The sequence below is a fragment of the Haliotis rufescens genome, unplaced genomic scaffold (assembly GCF_023055435.1).
Source record: "Haliotis rufescens isolate VD_foot unplaced genomic scaffold, xgHalRufe1.0.p SCAF_30, whole genome shotgun sequence".
NCBI classification, from domain to species: Eukaryota; Metazoa; Mollusca; class Gastropoda; order Lepetellida; family Haliotidae; genus Haliotis; species Haliotis rufescens.
The window spans coordinates 1,620,742-1,640,544 of record NW_025964002.1 but is presented as its reverse complement, the minus strand read 5'-3'; the positions used below and the strand labels follow the sequence as shown (position 1 = coordinate 1,640,544).

General features: G+C 41.8%; 1 protein-coding gene across 4 annotated transcripts in view; it reads right to left on the bottom strand.

Annotated features, from left to right (window-relative positions):
• The window catches only part of LOC124152226 (pyruvate dehydrogenase phosphatase regulatory subunit, mitochondrial-like), a 68,688-nt gene that overhangs the window by 29,620 nt on the left and 19,265 nt on the right, over window positions 1-19,803 (bottom strand). For all 4 annotated transcript variants that reach the window (XM_048380399.1, XM_048380398.1, XM_048380400.1 and 1 more), the window contains exon 2: window positions 12,583-12,995. In XM_048380399.1, coding sequence (XP_048236356.1) covers window positions 12,583-12,860 — 278 coding nt within the window. In that variant the 5' untranslated portion in view covers window positions 12,861-12,995. The remainder of the gene's footprint in view (window positions 1-12,582; window positions 12,996-19,803) is intronic.

The window sequence follows — 19,803 nt, the reverse complement described above, 5'->3', positions numbered from 1 at the left end:
CAATGAATCAACAAAACAATGAGCCGATTTAACTTCCTGTTACAGAAAATAGTTCCATCTGCTTGTTATATAAGTGTCCCGGGATCCGGGAAAAGCAAAATGTTTAAAGTTTAAGATTTAGGGCACCCCTCTTAAGGCCGACAATGTATGCTTCGGTCCATATCTCTAGTGTATTTCACAGATGTTTGTCCAGAAAACAGAAGCAGAGAAAAGGTACACAATCTCCTTGTAACTATTATAGGAAAAGTGTAAGTTTCATAGACGTTTCAACTAAGTTTGTCACTACTGCTCAACCTTTGAACCTTTTTTGTTTATGGTTTAATAAGTGCCCCTTTTCGTCAATTTTCTGATCGCCCAGGGCACTTATTACAGAGAATACAGTAATTTCTGAGATCACATCCAGTGGACAACTGGAGGTCAAACCTTTTGTTGAATGCCAGGATATGCAACCTCCTTTTGACAAATGGCTGCTGACATTGATGTAGTAGTCTTAAAATACTCTATATACATCCACAGATGGTCTCTGGAGCCATCCGATGACAGTGATCTCCTCCTACACACACTCTCCACAAAACAGATCCACAAACGGTTTAGAGACATTCAGTATTTACTCCCATGTTTTTCACACTGGATATAGATAGTTTTCCCTTGATATTCAATTAGGAGATAAACCTACTGCGTTTTCAATAGGTTACTGTGCTAAATCTAACATTTGATACCCCATACTGTGTATTCTGTTCCAAATTCAATTTTGCGGCGTTAATTCTACAAGAGAGTAACTACAATGAGGCAGCAGTAGAATCTAACATTTTTTGTCCACTTATGATAACATATAGCAAACAGATAAAAGTGGCAAATTTCTACTAGTCATTATGATACCTTATTTATTGGGCAGTTTGGCCAGGACTATAGGACCAGTGCCAGTTTTTAACCCTGTGAGGTGTATTAATTGTCTATCAGGCGCCCGGGCTTCTATTTATTTCGGACAAGCCTTTGACCCGGCGTCGAATGGAGGCCCCGCTTCTATTAATACATATCGGATTGAGGACCGTTTTCCGACACACGTGGAGTTACCGGAAGAGAAAGGGAGTCCTCATTATGTAATTTAGGTCCAAAAAAGGGATCATTAATTGTATCAATTTATCGTCTATTAGAGGCCCGGCTTCTATTTTTTGCACTGAACAATTGACCGGGCTTCTATTAGAGGCCCAGCGTCTAATAGAGGAAATACGGTATGCATATTTGTATGCAAGCACCTCAAAATAAATTGTAATGCATAGTAAATTATTGCAAACGTGAAGATGACCTGGAGCCCTGAGCATCATTTCTTGATTAAACTGTTTGACTTCTGTTGTCATGGTTCTGGCTCTTGTCTACAACAACCTCACAAAATAAGGACAGCCAAATGTGCCTCATTCTGTTGATTGGTCTGTCAGCTGTACGTGCAGCTTCGTCATGTGTTTCCTCTGGCTGTTCAGCATGATCACAGATGGTCCTGTCATAAACTTCAAGTCTACATTTTGTGTATAAGTTTATTCATCTAAACCATGAATATGTTGCCGATAATCAATAAATAGGAAGTCCCTGTAATTATTGATGTTACATATAGTCCACACATTATACTTTTACAGATGTTTTTTTGTGCCTGCTTGGTGGTCAGGTTCACTGAATTGGTTGATGTGTGTCATCGTATCCCAATTGCGTAGATCAATACTCATGATATCATCCACTGGGTTGTCTCGGCCAGACACGATTATTTATTTACAGACCGCAGACATATAGCTGGAATATTGCTGGGTGGGGCTTTAAACAAGAAACAAACAAACATCAAGGATGTAATAACCTAAATATATGACATGACACATCCTTCAGTGTGCATGCATGCAGAATGAACTCAGAGCCCACAGGTTGGAATTCCAGCTTATATAGCAGACCTGTACATTCCTGACATAGTCGGTACACTACTTTCAGCCAAGGAGAAAACAGCTATACTATCTATTGTAGACCATATTCAGGCAACAAGACATGTGATGTTGGATGAATATATATAGATGATAAATATGACTGCATCACGTGCTTGCCACGCCTTCCTGATGTACATGTGCACGGAGGGTCGACCTGGCAGTGCATCGCAATCCATCAAGTTGTGTGTGACATTGTAGTCACGCTTATGTGACACAGAGCTCTATAAACTCAGGCAAAAAATCCCAGCAAGGTGGACACCGCCATGTTTGTCTGCCTCTAATCCTGTGTCCCGGACCAGGTGACAATGTGTGAGGTGGGTTCTACGCAGCGTTGTTAGCACAGTGGGGGAAACCATCCCAGCAAGGTGGACACCGCCATGTTTGTCTGCCTCTAATCCTGTGTCCCGGACCAGGTGACAATGAGTGAGGGGGGTTCTACGCAGCGTTTTTAGCACAGTGGGGGAAACCAGAAATGACCTTTTGTACCCATTTTGAGAATCGAACTGAGGCATTCAGCATAATGAGTGAATACTTTAATCACTCTCTGACCATGCATCAACATTGTGGGCTCGGTGTTTGAATCTGTGTCACAAGTATACCTAGAGAAGACAGATCGGAAACATACGGGATTCGAACCCACTCTCCCAGAGTGAAGCACCTAATTGCCAACACAAAAAGTCAGTGATGCTGACAGTCTAAGAAACTTGAACCCTGCATGTCCATGAGATCCTGGTAAATAAAGGGACACAACTCTGCACTACTTCAATCTCATTAAAATCAGATCTAAGTTCTCGCTGCCGCTAAACAAAGATCTGAGGACATCCCATTACGGGTCACGTCAGAATGACCTTTCGCGAACTTTGACCAACCACTGAAATGACAAACGTCAGCCAATTAGAAAGCAGCTTTCTCGAGCTTTACGGTACTCGTTTCAACCTGGCGACTTCAGAATAAGCTTGAAAAATATGTTGGCAAAGTTCTCAATAAAACTTTTGAAAACTGAACAAACGAACATTCCCGAATGTCTAATATATAGAGGTTATCACGCGAGTGTGTTTATTCCTAATACACAAACACACAAGCGTGATAACCTCTTTATCATATAATGTCATTCTTTAATTCTGCTTCAAAATCGCTTCCCCTCACTCACAAACATTACATAAACATTGCGAGTTTTCCTGGAATGTGCGGATTAATATTTATTACGTCACAGGGTAAGTGATGTGTCAGTCGGACAGTGACAGTAGCCACTATAGTTCCAACTGAAATCTGTTTCTTATACAGTGGCGAAGCAACATATACGCAAAACAACATTTGTTTTTACTTGCCTTTCGTGGCAATCCATCGGTTTGTCCGCTAGAGTAACTGCCCTTTGTCAAAGGGAAGCTACTCTAACCCTAGTCTACGAGTCAGACGTTGTTGACAGTCAGTCTGTCCTGTCATAACGTTAAGAAGTGTAGTCAGATGTACACACAGCGACAAAACGAAACAAGGTAACAATTCATACATATTTCGCCTAAATCCAACTATTTGTATTTGTGGAAAAGGTTTGAAGCCGCAGAGGTCTACAAGCACAGATATGGCTACTGATCCCGCTTGGCTAGGCCTAGTGCCCTCGCAAAATTGTTTCGAAATTTATATCTCCAAAGTTGCCAAAACTTATAAAATGCCTTAGTTACGTCCCAGTTCGACACTGATTATCAGTATATAAGACTGTTGTTTTTTTTTATAATTGTAGCAATTATCACTGTAGTTTATCCAGATTCACTATAGTTAATTCTGACTCGATCGCCGAATGACAAGTGCGACGCCATGTTTGTTTATAAACACTGAAAGTAGTCCCTACTTGACCTTTGATATTTGCATCTCTATCCGCATATGACCCCAACGGATATCGTTTTTTTACCGTCGGCTTTATCCTGCTGAGAAACCTACCCATTATACGATAAATAGAGAATCTCACCCTCATGTCTTTTGATATCAAATATATCAACACGAGCTGATAAAAGTGGAAAAATTCCAAGGCTTGCCGAGGATTTTTGCCACTTTTATCAACGAGTGTTGATATATTTGATATCAAAAGACACCAGGGGTGAGATTTTATTTATCATCCAACATAATTCTTTCAACTTTTTCAATTTGTAGAAAGTAATTAGCAGTGTCTTCAGTGTAAAAACAGCTTCAGTAGCAGAGCCATTAGTGATGTCATTTGATTGTGACGTCATGGTAACCAGTGACGTCACAATGGTCTGCAAAGCATTGTGATGTCATTTCATTGCAGCAATATCTACAGTGTAGATATCGCTTGATCTCATCCAAGGGATATCTCCAGTGGGAGCCAGTTTTGGATGATAAATGGTTGAAATTGTATGACAGTACTTCCCATATACTGTGCAATGCCTCTTCCATTCAAATGTTTGACCCACGAAAGCGAGAGATAAACGATAACTTTGACGGAATCAATCGCACGGGCCATAACTGTCGTTCGGAATACCCCGTGTTGACATTTTCTAGGTTGCATGATGAGAAAACACATTCCGACTGTCACTTTCATGATCAGCGACGCTTTGATTGGTTGGATGAAAGGTCATTCTGACGTGACCCGTAATGAGATGTCCTCAAATCTTTGTTTAGCGATAGCTAAGATCTGATTTTAATGAGATTGGCACTACTTGAAGGTTTCATCAAACAAAATTAGGATTTTTTATGGACATGTTGCGCAAGTGGAAATGTTCACTAGAAACTGATATCAAATTTCGAGATATTGGTATCTTGAGCAAATATGACAGGTCATATCAAGATCAACATCTATCCAGGTGAAGAGGCATTTGAGTCACTATCTTAATCCGTAGTTTCGAGTTTAGAAAAGCACATTCCAAACATGATCTAGTTCACCCTTCTATATGCATAACATACAGGTGCCTTGCTTAGAGTCGGGAGCATTTACTGCGGCCTTGACCCTGAACGGTTGGCCCTGACAACATGGATGAGCTCTGTCCATGTGCCTCAAAGTAAATGGTTACTCTTTGTGAAAGCTGATATTAGCAGAGCTATATAAGGCCTGTTTCTAAAGATTAGTATTTCGTTCACTGACTGCTGACAAAAAAACTCCATAAATATAATTTCTTTTCACCATTTACAAACATGCCAACCCTACAAAAATGAAAAGAGCTGAAAGGCAAGGAATGCCACAAAGCAACGCTGCAGGCAACATGTCATACATTTTCTTATTTTTCCACCTACAGACAGGGATATTTTTCAATTAAGAAATAGTGACAGCTAGTCTTTGCCCCCGGACTAGTTCTGACTTGACATTCTCATGCAGTTCTGTGTTATACAGATTGGGTGTCAGATGTATTTCCCCATGATTTTCCCCTTGAATGCAAGCAAGGCTAGATTTAAGGATCTTCATGAAACTTGCACCAGTTGCATGTTATCTATAGGTAAATCGAGTCCTGGCATGTTTGAGAATTTCTGTCAGCCCTTCTTATTCATAAGCTAAACCTGCCAGACCAGTCTAGTGTATGTTTGTTTATGTCAAAATTTGCAAAAAACTCTCCCTTAGGCAGCGTTCCGGGTGGCTTTTGAAACTGCTAGTCCTGGTGGACTGCCAACTCTAAACATTACCAGTCCCCACTAATTCTTGTCAGTCCAAACTTTCAACAAATAAAAAACGTATGAAAATTACCTGGTTATAATTCTCAGGGATGTGAGCAGGTTTTCTCCAAAAAAGAGGAAAAGTCTAGGGGGGTCCTGTCATAAACTTCAAGTCTACATTTTGTGTATAAGTTTATTGATCTAAACCATGAATTTTTTAACATTTGATTGCATTTTAAGCAATTTCGTGCAGTTTGGACAACATTCACACCAAGAAATGTAATAAGTCATTTGCAAAAATCAATGATTTAAATAAACAAGATGGCAGATGCAGTAAAATTTCGAAGTTAAATCAGTACTTTTAAAAAATCGGGCATAGCTTCCGCGCACCTGGCTACCCACCAGGTCTGGGAGCAATACTACCATAAACTTCAACCCCCATTCCCCAGACACAATGACAACTGTCACAAGCGTGCAATGTCTGACCCTTTCCCCATGTTGAAGCATATTGAAAAAAACTTAACTTGTACTTACTTACCTTTTGTTGAAAAAAACAAAACTCCATTGAAAACATAAGACATTAATACAGCATATATCCCCATGTTATGGGTTTTTGGATGCTGAAGAAACATTAATAGTTTTCTCGCTAATCACATGAACAACTGTAAAACATCTCATTCACTTACAGGCTAAAAGACAACTTTATCTTAAAAACAAGCCATCATCTGACTCTGAGTATTTACAATTTCTGTGTGACGCAACACCCCACATGATAGTGCAAGTATTCGTGATAGAAAACGTATGATGTCAGAAAACCTATTGTGCTGAAAGCTCTGATCGAAGCTGACTGATCTGTCCGGTTTTCGATCATATTTTTCGGATAGTTTTTTTAAAATCTTTGATGATATTTTTACGCGGAAGATGATTTTTTCCGAGGACTACTGTTTTAAAAAACGCGATTTTCCGCGTTTCCACGGAGATTTCACATCCCTGAATTCTTTTAACATCATGTTCGATTGCAATGACGTCCTCTCTGAAGTAACTAAGTCAGATCTATACATCATTCACACAAAGTTCAGTCACAATTTTCTCTTTTTTGTCTGAATATTTTGAGACAAATAGATATTTAACCTTGAACCAAAACAAAATGTTACTTCCTTGCGTCAAAAAGAGACGAGGGGAAACCCTGATGGTAACAGACAAGCTGACTTCGTTTGAAAAATATACTTATTTGAATATCGCCGATGTTTTGTTCAACAACAAAGATTTATAAGGTACTTTATTTGTCGGTCCACAGGGAGTGGCAGTCACATGAATTACCGGTCCAAGCCTAATTTTACCGGTAAAAACCTGGTTATTACCAGTAACAGGGAACACTACCCTTGTTAAGAATGTCCGACGGTATTTCTTCAAAGTATTTAAAGTTTTCTAGGATAAGTCTTCATGAAATCTAGACAATTAATTCGAACAAATGAAAGAAAAAGAGGTTTAGAGTACATTCTATGGCACTAGGTGCGTTTTGTAACCATGGTAACAATTGCTCTAAATTCACACTTTACTCTGGAGGCCAGTAGGGAGTTCCGTGACAGTGTCAATACTTTTACAGAGCAGTATAATTAATAGTAATGAACCATGTGGACTTACATATTCTAACCATATACAGATAACACATCCATCTGCAACAAAACATCATAATGTTGAAACTTCAGTGTGTACTTTATCAGCAAAAAAAAAATAACCTAACATACATTCAATTTAAGGAGTCTTATAGTAGTATATTATCACAAAATCAGGCTACAATGCTGTGACATTATAGTTTAATGAATGTCTAATCTCATTCACAGAAAGCAATTTCAAGTGTTCTGTCAGGCTTTGGTAATACTCCCATGGAAGCTCGCAGGGTAGAGTGACCTCCCTTGTTTGTTTATATTCTTGTGCTTGCCACCTTTGTTACCCTTCGGTACAGAGAACTCTTTCAAATATTACCTAACATCCACAAACATGACACTCCCCTGCAAGAAACTTTTGTGCTTTTCTCTTTACAACTGTGAGGTCATATCTTTTGGATCACGATAAGCGATATGACGTCATAATGGTGACGTGCGGTGATGAACAGAAGCTTTGTTTGCTTTGTTTTCTTTAGTGTTGTCCACCTCATGTTAGCTTTCCAAGTTGCCGTGTTTATCTGCTGTCACTGCCTGTCGTATGTTTGAGTGAAATATTACGGTGTAAACAAACTGCTGGAGCATAGTGAGCGCCATATTTACTTTAAAGGATGTTGTTGGTGATTCCGTAATTCAGATCGACAACCCACTCAAAACACTAGACTCAACCCAGGCCACTTCATACATGTGCTAGCAAAGAGTTGCCATTTTATTTAGTAATGGTAGAGTGGAGATAAATGTACTGTGTTTTCAATGTAGAGCTAGGCACAGGAGTCCGTATCTAAAAATAGACGCCCTCATGTGGAGATGGTCATGAATATGCATGAGGGCGTCTATTTTTAGATACGGACTCCTGTGAGCTAGGTTACTTGTAGATTTAACCGCGCTAAACTTAACATTTGAAACCTCACACTGCGTGTTCGGTTCCAAGTTCAGTTTAGAGGAGTTAAATCTACAGGTAACCAATTCTGCATTGAAAACACAGCATGCTTAGCTCCTATGTGATCTGACATGGAAGGTTGCAATGAAGAGTCAGTGAGTGGCAAGACTGGGGTTAGCGTGATAAGCAATCAATTAAACCTGATAATGACAATGTAGCATTGTGCAGACAAAGGACTGGTATTTGCTACAAAAAAAAATATAAAATAACACCCCACTTGAAAGGTTATCTTGCACATGTAATGCAATCATTCTGCACAGCTCAAGTAGCAATCTGTCACCATGAAGAGTCGTGAACCTCAACTTGGAGAACGGAAGTTAGAACATTAAATTACAAATACACTTATTATCAAAAGTCATGCTAATGGAATACCCACACTCATGTCGAACTACTGACTAATATTTCTGTTGACTAATTTAGGAAATTGATTGTAGGAAATTTGATAGCATGCAAATTGAAATTTGTAACGTAGATTATTCTGGGTGTAACACTGCACTTATCAATATTCAAGCTATATGACGGCGGTCTGTAAATAATCGAGTCTGGACAAGACAATACATGATTGACATCATGAGCATCACTCCACACAATTGGGATACGATGACATGCATCAACCAAGTCAGCGAGTCTGACCACCCGATCCTCTTAGTCGCCTCTTACGACAAGCATGGGTTGCTGAAGACCTATTCTACCCCGAAGCTTCACGGGTCCTTAGAATTTGTCACACAAGACCCACATTGGAAGCAAACACTGTCACACCAACACCTTGACACCCGAAAACACTGTCACACCAACACCTTGACACCCGAAAACACTGTCACACCAACACCATGACACCCGAAAACACTGTCACACCAACACCATGACACCCGAAAACACTGTCACACCAACACCATGACACCCAAAAACACTGTCACACCAATACCATGACACCCGAAAACACTGTCACACCAACACCTTGACACCCAAAAACACTGTCACACAAACACCAAGACACCCGAAAACACAGTCACACCAACACCAAGACACCCGAAAACACAGTCACACCAACACCATGACACCCGAAAACACTGTCACACTGACACCATGATACCCGAAAACACTGTCACACCAACACCATGACACCCAAAAACACTGTCACACCAACACCATGACACCCGAAAACACTATCACACTGACACCATAACACCCAAAAACACTGTCACACCAACACTATGACACCCGAAAACACTGTCACACCAACACTATGACACCCGAAAACACTGTCACACCAACACTATGACACCCGAAAACACTGTCACACCAACACTATGACACCTGAAAACACTGTCACACCAACACCTTGACACCCCAAAACACTGTCACACTGACACCATGACACCCGAAAACACTATCACACTGACACCATAACACCCAAAAACACTGTCACACCAACACTATGACACCCGAAAACACTGTCACACCAACACTATGACACCCGAAAACACTGTCACACCAACACTATGACACCCGAAAACACTGTCACACCAACACCTTGACACCCCAAAACACTGTCACACTGACACCATGACACCCGAAAACACTGTCACACCAACACCATGACACCCGAAAACACAGTCACACCAACACCATGACACCCGAAAACACTGTCACACCAACACCATGACACCCAAAAACACTATCACACCAACACCATGACACCCAAAAACACTGTCACACCAACACCATGATACCCAAAAACACTGTCACACCAACACCATGACACCCAAAAACACTGTCACACCAACACCATGACACCCAAAAACACTATCACACCAACACCATGACACCCGAAAACACTGTCACACCAACACCTTGACACCCCAAAACACTGTCACACTGACACCATGACACCCGAAAACACTATCACACTGACACCATAACACCCAAAAACACTGTCAAACCAACACTATGACACCCGAAAACACTGTCACACCAACACTATGACACCCGAAAACACTGTCACACCAACACTATGACACCCGAAAACACTGTCACACCAACACTATGACACCCGAAAACACTGTCACACCAACACCTTGACACCCCAAAACACTGTCACACTGACACCATGACACCCGAAAACACTGTCACACCAACACCATGACACCCAAAAACACAGTCACACCAACACCATGACACCCGAAAACACTGTCACACCAACACCATGACACCCAAAAACACTATCACACCAACACCATGACACCCAAAAACACTGTCACACCAACACCATGATACCCAAAAACACTGTCACACCAACACCATGACACCCAAAAACACTGTCACACCAACACCATGACACCCAAAAACACTATCACACCAACACCATGACACCCGAAAACACTGTCACACCAACACCTTGACACCCGAAAACACTGTCACACCAACACCATGACACCCGAAAACACTGTCACACCAACACCATGACACCCGAAAACACTGTCACACCAACACCATGACACCCGAAAACACTGTCACACCAACACCATGACACCCGATAACACTGTCACACTGACACCATGATACCCGAAAACACTGTCACACCAACACCATGACACCCGATAACACTGTCACACCAACACCATGACACCCGAAAACACTGTCACACCAACAACATGACACCTGAAAACACTGTCACACCAATACCATGACAACCTCGCAAGCTCCGAAGTTCATACAATTTGGCCCTGACTCTATGAATGTTCATCCCGACATCCCCGTTCTACCCCACAAAGGCTAGTCTGTCTCCACACACCCTCATAAACATCCCCCGACATCCCCGCTCTACCCGACAAAGGCTAGTTTGTCTCCACACACCCTCATATACACACACCCGACATCCCCGCTCTACCCGACAAAGGCTAGTCTGTCTCCACACACCCTCATATACACACACCCAACATCCCCGCTCTACCCCACAAAGGCTAGTCTGTCTCCACACACCCTCATATACACCCCCCGACATCCCCGCTCTACCCCACAAAGGCTAGTCTGTCTCCACACACCCTCATATACACACACCCGACATCCTCGCTCTACCCCACAAAGGCTAGTCTGTCTCCACACACCCTCCTATACACACACCCGACATCCCCGCTCTATCCCACAAAGGCTCGTCTGTCTCCACACACCCTCATACACACCCCCCCGACATCCCCGCTCTACCCCACAAAGGCTAGTCTGTCTTCACACACCCTCATATACACACACCCGACATCCCCGCTCTACCCCACAAAGGCTAGTCTGTCTCCACACACCCTCATATACACACACCCGACATCACCGCTCTACCCCACAAAGGCTCGTCTGTCTCCACACACCCTCATATACACACACCCGACATCCCCGCTCTACCCCACAAAGGCTAGTCTGTCTCCACACACCCTCATATACACACACCCAACATCCCCGCTCTACCCCACAAAGGCTAGTCTGTCTCCACACACCCTCATATACACCCCCCCGACATCCCCGCTCTACCCCACAAAGGCTAATCTGTCTCCACACACCCTCATATACACACACCCGACATCCCCGCTCTACCCCACAAAGGCTAGTCTGTCTCCACACACCCTCATATACACACACCCGACATCCCCGCTCTACCCCACAAAGGCTAGTCTGTCTCCACACACCCTCATATACACCCCCCCGACATCACCGCTCTACCCCACAAAGGCTAATCTGTCTCCACACACCCTCATATACACACCCGACATCCCCGCTCTACCCCACAAAGGCTAGTCTGTCTCCACACACCCTCATATACACACACCCGACATCCCCGCTCTACCCCACAAAGGCTAGTCTGTCTCCACACACCCTCATACACACCCCCTCGACATCCCCGCTCTACCCCACAAAGGCTCGTCTGTCTCCACACACCCTCATATACACCCCCCCGACATCCCCGCTCTACCCCACAAAGGCTCGTCTGTCTCCACACACCCTCATATACACCCCTCCGACATCCCCGCTCTACCCCACAAAGGCTAGTCTGTCTCCACACACCCTCATATACACCCCCCCGACATCCCCGCTCTACCCCACAAAGGCTAATCTGTCTCCACACACCTTCATACACACACCCCCGACATCCCCGCTCTACCCCACAAAGGCTCGTCTGTCTTCCAAATGCCAGAGAATACGTTAAACAAAAAGTCCAACTCCCGATTTGGCAAGTCTAGATTGCCTCAGATCTGGCTGAAATTAAGCATTGTTCTTGGCTCCATTTAAATAATATTTTTCCATTTGTAGATACATTTTTATAAATTATATCTTTTAGTCTATGGCAAGTCTTTTTTTATAGTTTTCCATTTTGTAAATATATGATTAAAAATATTATCTCTGGGACTGCAGGTCTTACTGTCACACCTACCTTCCCTGTTCAAGCAGCAGAACATCCGTCACGCCCCTCTCCGCCAAGTGGTACGCCACGGAGGCCCCCACTACACCGCCGCCACAGATGACCACCCTAGCTGTCTGGGGTACGGAGGACACGCCCGTGCAGTACCTCCTTCTGTCTAGTGTCCCACTGCTCAGCCCTACATATTGCTTCGTGATACACTCCACAGACCATTTCCTGCTTGCAGCTCTGGGTGCAGGGATCCATGCCCTTGTTAGTGAACAGCATCTGGACAGAGAGCCTTGATACATCTTGATAGTCAGGATCCTGGCGCTTGAGCTCCACTCTGCCTCACAGTCCTCAGCGATATCCCATCAAGGTAAGGCTGCTTGTGTGGGATCATCTATTGCATTAATCCATTGCTTGGTATGACCCGACGTGTCTACCTGTTGAATAAACAGTAACCAGTTTACACCTTTCTAGCTTCAGCATTCACAAAGCTTCTGTACGCCTGGCCCTGCACACACAACTATAACAGTACAAGAGAATGGTTCCATGCATCGAACATGATGAACGAATGCACAAGGTGTTACTTCAAGTGGCATGTACAAGACTGGCCACTTGTCCATGTCAACTCAACCTTCTGTCTGCCTTGACAGCTCAGTTAATATACATATAACACAAAATGATACTGAAATGTATGTCAAACTTAAGTTTGGGGAAAAAGAAGATTATGACAAGACTTGACACCCCAAAGACATCAACCAACCCCAAAGATTAAACACGACAGTGTTATACTGAGGTGGGTGTCCAAGGTTGAAACATGGCAGTGTTATACTGTGGTGGGTGTCCTAGGTTGAAACATGGCAGTGTTATACTGTGGTGGGTGTCCTAGGTTGAAACATGGCAGTGTTATACTGTGGTGGGTGTCCTAGGTTGAAACATGGCAGTGTTATACTGTGGTGGGTGTCCTAGGTTGAAACATGGCAGTGTTATACTGTGGTGGGTGTCCTAGGTTGAAACATGGCAGTGTTATACCGTGGTGGGTGTCCTAGGTTGAAACATGGCAGTGTTATACCGTGGTGGGTGTCCTAGGTTGAAACATGGCAGTGTTATACCGTGGTTGGTGTCCTAGGTTGAAACATGGCAGTGTTATACCTAGGTGGGTGTCCTAGGTTGAAACATGGCAGTGTTATACTGTGCTGGTTGTCCCCAGGCTTGAGAACTGAATCCCTTGTCTGTCCCTTTAAGTACACCCAGAACCATTCTTGTACTGTCCCTTTAAGTACACCCAGAACCATGCATGTACTGTCCCTTTAAGTACACACAGAACCATGGATGTACTGTCCCTTTAAGTACACACAGAACCATGGATGTACTGTCCCTTTAAGTACACCCAGAACCATGGATGTACTGTCCCTTTAAGTACACACAGAACCATGGATGTACTGTCCCTTTAAGTACACACAGAACCATGGATGTACTGTCCCTTTAAGTACACACAGAACCATGCATGTACTGTCCCTTTAAGTACACACAGAACCATGCATGTTCTGTTCCTTTAAGTACACACAGAACCATGCATGTACTGTCCCTTTAAGTACACACAGAACCATGGATGTACTGTTCCTTTAAGTACACACAGAACCATGTATGTACTGTCCCTTTAAGTACACACAGAACCATGCATGTACTGTTCCTTTAAGTACACCCAGAACCATGGATGTACTGTCCCTTTAAGTATCACAGAATCATGGATGTACTGTCCCTTTAAGTACACCCAGAACCATGGATGTACTGTCCCTTTAAGTAACACAGAATCATGGATGTACTGTCCCTTTAAGTACACCCAGAACCATGGATGTACTGTCCCTTTAAGTACACACAGAACCATGCATGTACTGTCCCTTTAAGTACACCCAGAACCATGGATGTACTGTCCCTTTAAGTACACACAGAATCATGGATGTACTGTCCCTTTAAGTACACACAGAATCATGCATGTACTGTCCCTTTAAGTAAAATATTTACAATGCTTTCAGGGTGAACACACTACATAACCTGGGTATTATGCTCCTTCGTCTGCCAGTGTTCAAAGGGCGGCTGCTAAGATTAAAGGGGCACTGATCTAACGGACTGGTTGTTGCCTTTGTTATTGTTTTTCCCCCGAGAGTACCCGGATGATACGCAACGCAACTGAGCATGACCAGAGACTGGGCTACCGTCTGCAAGGACAGCTAAATAAACTTGGAGGCTGGAGGCAATATTTGTTTTACGCATTTTTGAACACTGATTGGTTAACTGTGATCTATAAAGATTTCGACAAAGGGCGCATGTTAATTCATTTCTTCAGCCTAAACAAACAGACAAAAAGAACAAGGGAGCTCATCGGATGTCGTCATTTGGAAATACCCCAGATGGTTATAGTTTAATACTAAAAACAGTATCCATGCAGTGAAAGCATTTTCGGATTTCGGCTTGCGTCGATAATACGATTACTACTCCCTTGTTGTCATCCACGTTTTCACGTATAACCCTACACTTGTGTATTTGTCGTCATTCACTTGATGCTCAGTTAATGAATTTGTTACAGGAACAATTAGTGGTAGCACCACTTATATTACCTGACAAAGGTTCCCATTTGGCATTTATTGTGTCTGGGGTAATTATTCAATCAAAATCCAGGTTTGAAGTGAGGTGAAATGTGTGTTATGTAATATGCACGTGGCAGCCCAGCAAGAGATGAATGATCAGTTGATTTACTTTTTTTTGTAAATCAACGGATCGTTCCTAGTCATCAAAGGATTAACAGAAAATACGTTGATTGATTAATCACTGTTAACTTGCACAATGGATATGTCAAGAGTGAGTGTTTACATGTCTAGGTTTACTAAAACAAAGGGAATACACTCATACCATGGCGCGAAGTGCCGATGTAAAAACAACATACTTTGTTCAAAGGGTTAACTAATAATACGTTGATTGATTGATCATTGTTATCTATCACTCAATGGAATTTTTAGGAACCGTGGACGCTATGAAAATAGTTGTCACGTGGGCTTTCTCAGCCGACCATTGAGACTTGACACCTATGTAAAACACCTGAAACAATCCAAGCGATCAGTTGAGAAACGAACACGGGTTATGATATCCCGAAACGATATATATCTTTTAAAATATTTGATTGTTACTGAGACACGTGACATCGAATAAGTTTCTTTGTACAGCTGCAGACGAGTTGGATATTGTTCCTTTTTGTGGATATTCACGGATACATTCCTCGAACAAGGAAGCTGCCTAAAACTTATACACATAAATTTGGTAGGTTGTAATTATGATATCTGCATTTTGTTTTCCTTCATTTGAACCGATTCGTTCTTGTTTCTCTACGTCTTGGTTGGGAAATTCTTCAATGCGCGATAGTCGTTGTTGTCACAGGTCTTTTCCTTTGTAAGCGTGTATATATTACCGTCTCAGGCAATTTATAAAATGTGTAAATATTTCAGTCATTTTGACTAAAAAATCTGTCCAGATTGATCAAGACGATCAAAAGGGCCTACAAACATCACAACAGATTATTATGTAGGATTAAAAGCCAAACAACTTAGAAATGTACTTTTCAACGTTACATTTTCAGTCTCTTGGTGATGACATTAAACATCAAAATGTTTGGAATTCGTTGTCATAATAATACAGATGGAAATGTTTTTCAGTCACTTTGTAAAATAACAGAATATTTAGACGTTTGATAAATTTGTTACACATTTGACAGTAAATATATACACACTATAAAAAAAGCATATGCTCAGGTGAAATATATACTTTGTGTTGCAAGTCAAAATAGTGTAAACGAAAATCGCAAAATTACCAAGCAAGTGACTTATCAAAACTTCGTCACCATTACCGATGCTACTCACAAAGATACCTACATTTCCTTATTATCTCGAAAACTGTATTTCATTTTGTTGATCAATGTGACCATACGCCCTTATTACTACCCATAAAAGTGACTAATGCGCTTATGAATGGCGCAGCAGAGGTCGCGAACTAGTCTAGATTTCTGCTATACATCCGGGTACTCACTGGGAAAAAACAATAACAAAGGCAACAACCAGTCCCGGGGAATTGCGTTAGATCAGTGCCCCTTTAATACGGGAAGAGACAGCCTTTGAAAATGATTCAAGATTTGGAAGACCTTCAACTGCCACTATTAAGGAAAATGAAGGTCAAATATACATTATATGATCATGTATGAAGGGCAATTCACCACCTCACACTGGCAATACAAACCCGTTCCCCTTTCATATCAAGTTGATATCCATGAGTAGAATAATATTGCTCTGTGACTGTCCCAAGTTTTACAAAGAAAAATTTTTCACTAGGGACACAAACTTGATATGAAAGGAAAACACTTGTTTTGTATCCCTTTTATTACCCAGGGTTAGAACCAAACTCAAAAGTTTTACTAGCCTGGGTAAAGATAAATTGCCCTTGTAATGCTAAAACAATGGGGACATTTGGACATTTGTACCAGCCTGGGGGAATTTATACTTGCCCCGGACTAGTGGGCAAGTGTTAATTTCTACAAGTGCTTGGTGAATGGAATAGCGACAGCATTACCTATCTACCTACCTATCCACATTGGTACTGGATGTAATTACAAATTTTAATTATTAAATTCATAAGCATGTTCTGTTGTGTTTCTGCATTGTGTTCAGGTGAACACTACTTCACACTAGGCTGTCGGGGTCTCAGCTGCATGCACAGGTTATTCCTCTGTTTGCCAATGTATTTAGATACATAACAATGATATGTAACCGTAATAATAGGATTGGACCTTGTATATAGAAGCTATTATCATTTACATAGAGAAGTAAGACACTGTGACAAACTGGGACGTAAACCCAAGAATAGAGATGTCCTCTATCTCGCATAGTGCTTGAGTGAGTGAGTGAGTGAGTGAGTGAGTGAGTGAGTGAGTGAGTGAGAGTCCTTCAGCCTGTCTCCTGTGAATGTTTACTAAGTAGGCCGCCTACCTGAAGGTGAGACTTTTTACATGTAGTATGCTAATAGATGTAATATATATTCATCATGGCCAGAAATATATGAAGTTTTGATTACACATAACTTTCTCAGACCTGTCAACCCCTCATCATGACAATGTGGGAGATTTGCCTTCAAAATGGGGGAGATTTGCCTCCAAAGGGGGAGATTTTTAAAATAGTGAAGATAAGATAATTTCAAACTTTTATTTTCATAATGTTACTAAGAAAACCAAATTTTTTGAAACAATAAATAATCAATAAGTTTCTTATACATACAGCTTGCTTAATTTCCGTTTGCATTTACCTCCTCCAAAAAAAACCCCAGCACCATCTACCCATAAAACTTTCGTTCAAAGATCATCTCAGATAAACGCAAACAGATATTGAAATTTCACAATCGGTAGCTTGACCAGTTGACGACTTGTTCAATCCGAGCAGTTGTCAGGCTTCGTTACGATGCAGGTTTTCTGAGTATTTGGCGCGATGTTGGTTACAAAATTCTCCAAAGAAATATCAAATGCATTTATCCTGACGCAACATCATCGCCCCTAATTTCAATAAGATATGCTGGTTTTTTTCTGTCTGCGGTAGTCTGTTGACAGTCCCATTACTTCGCTTCTTCAATTTCCTAGAAATGTTCACATTATTCCATTCCAAGAAATTTATGCCATATTTGGAAGTACTATTACGTTTTACTACAATTTATGAATGCAATGAGTCTCGTTGTCATTGTTGACCTTTCTGACCTTGACGTGTATTAATCTCATTTGTTGACTTGTACTGTTGTATGCAAATTAGATTGCAGATCTGGGACGCAAGCAAACTATTAGCCAATCAAATCGTGTAAAATAATCACATGATACGTTCTCACGAAATTTGATAAAGTTCTATTTTGATATTTTCTGTGCACACAAGTCACGCTGTCAGTCAAAAGGAAATTTATAAGTGTCACTTTAAACTTTGACTTTGAAACCCTAGCTGTGAGGAAGCCTGATCGTGTAACTCATTGTTATTTCGACTGCCGAATCAACCAATCACGTACAGTGTTGTTTCTGAAGACGGCGCTTGCAGGACATATTTTGTTTTCATTTCCAAGAGTTCAATGACGTAACTTTGAGGTATGTTAATGTTTTAACAAAGTTTCTGACAAATCTGATAACCAATAAAGTCATGTATAACTGGACCGGCCATATGTATCTATGTTCTTAAATTATGGAAGAATAAACACGCTAAGAACATGAAGACAACAGTTCATTTCATGAAGTGATGAATACTTGGCTGATTTTTCATTTCAAGTTCAACCCTTCAGGCACCTGTTAGGACTATCCGAGTTTTCTTAACAGCTTACATTGTTCAATCATTCACCATATGAATTTAATTACCAGTTGATAACTGAACAAAGGCCAATCTGGGTCCCCCTGCGGGTGGCTGTGATAAGGGTCGCTAATCCGGGAGCCTACCAGACAATTCGGGACGCAAACTTCCCGTTCATTGTTTTTACTCACGGGACAATGGAGGCGAATTTTTAAAATAATGAAGAATTCTGTTTTGCGGGAGAAATAGTCAATCATGCGGGAGACTGGGAGATTTCATCAAATTGCGGGAGTCTCCCGCAAAATGCGGGAGGGTTGACAGGTCTGCTTTCTGTACAATAATAATGCATTAATATGTTTGTTTCTATCACCTTGTACTATGACATATTGTTTATGATTCAAGTAGGATTGGATTCGATGGCTGATCCTGTACTGCATGTAACAAGATCCCACTGCATGCAGTAATTTTTGGGGGAAATCATTGAGTGAGTGAGTGAGTGAGCTTGATGTTGGATGCAGCACGGAGACGTAACGCAGGCATAAGCACAACTGAAGCACGGAGACGTAACGCAGGCATACACACAGCTGAAGCACGGAGACGTAACGCAGGCATAAACACAACTGAAGCACGGAGACGTAATGCAGGCATAAACACAACTGAAGCATGGAGACGTAATGCAGGCATAAACACAACTGAAGCATGGAGACGTAATGCAGGCATAAACACAACTGAAGCATGGAGATGTAATGCAGGCATAAACACAACTGAAGCACGGAGATGTAATGCAGGCATAAACACACCTGAAGCATGGAGACGTAACGCAGGCATAAACACAACTGAAGCATGGAGATGTAATGCAGGCATAAACACAGCTGAAGCATGGAGACGTAACGCA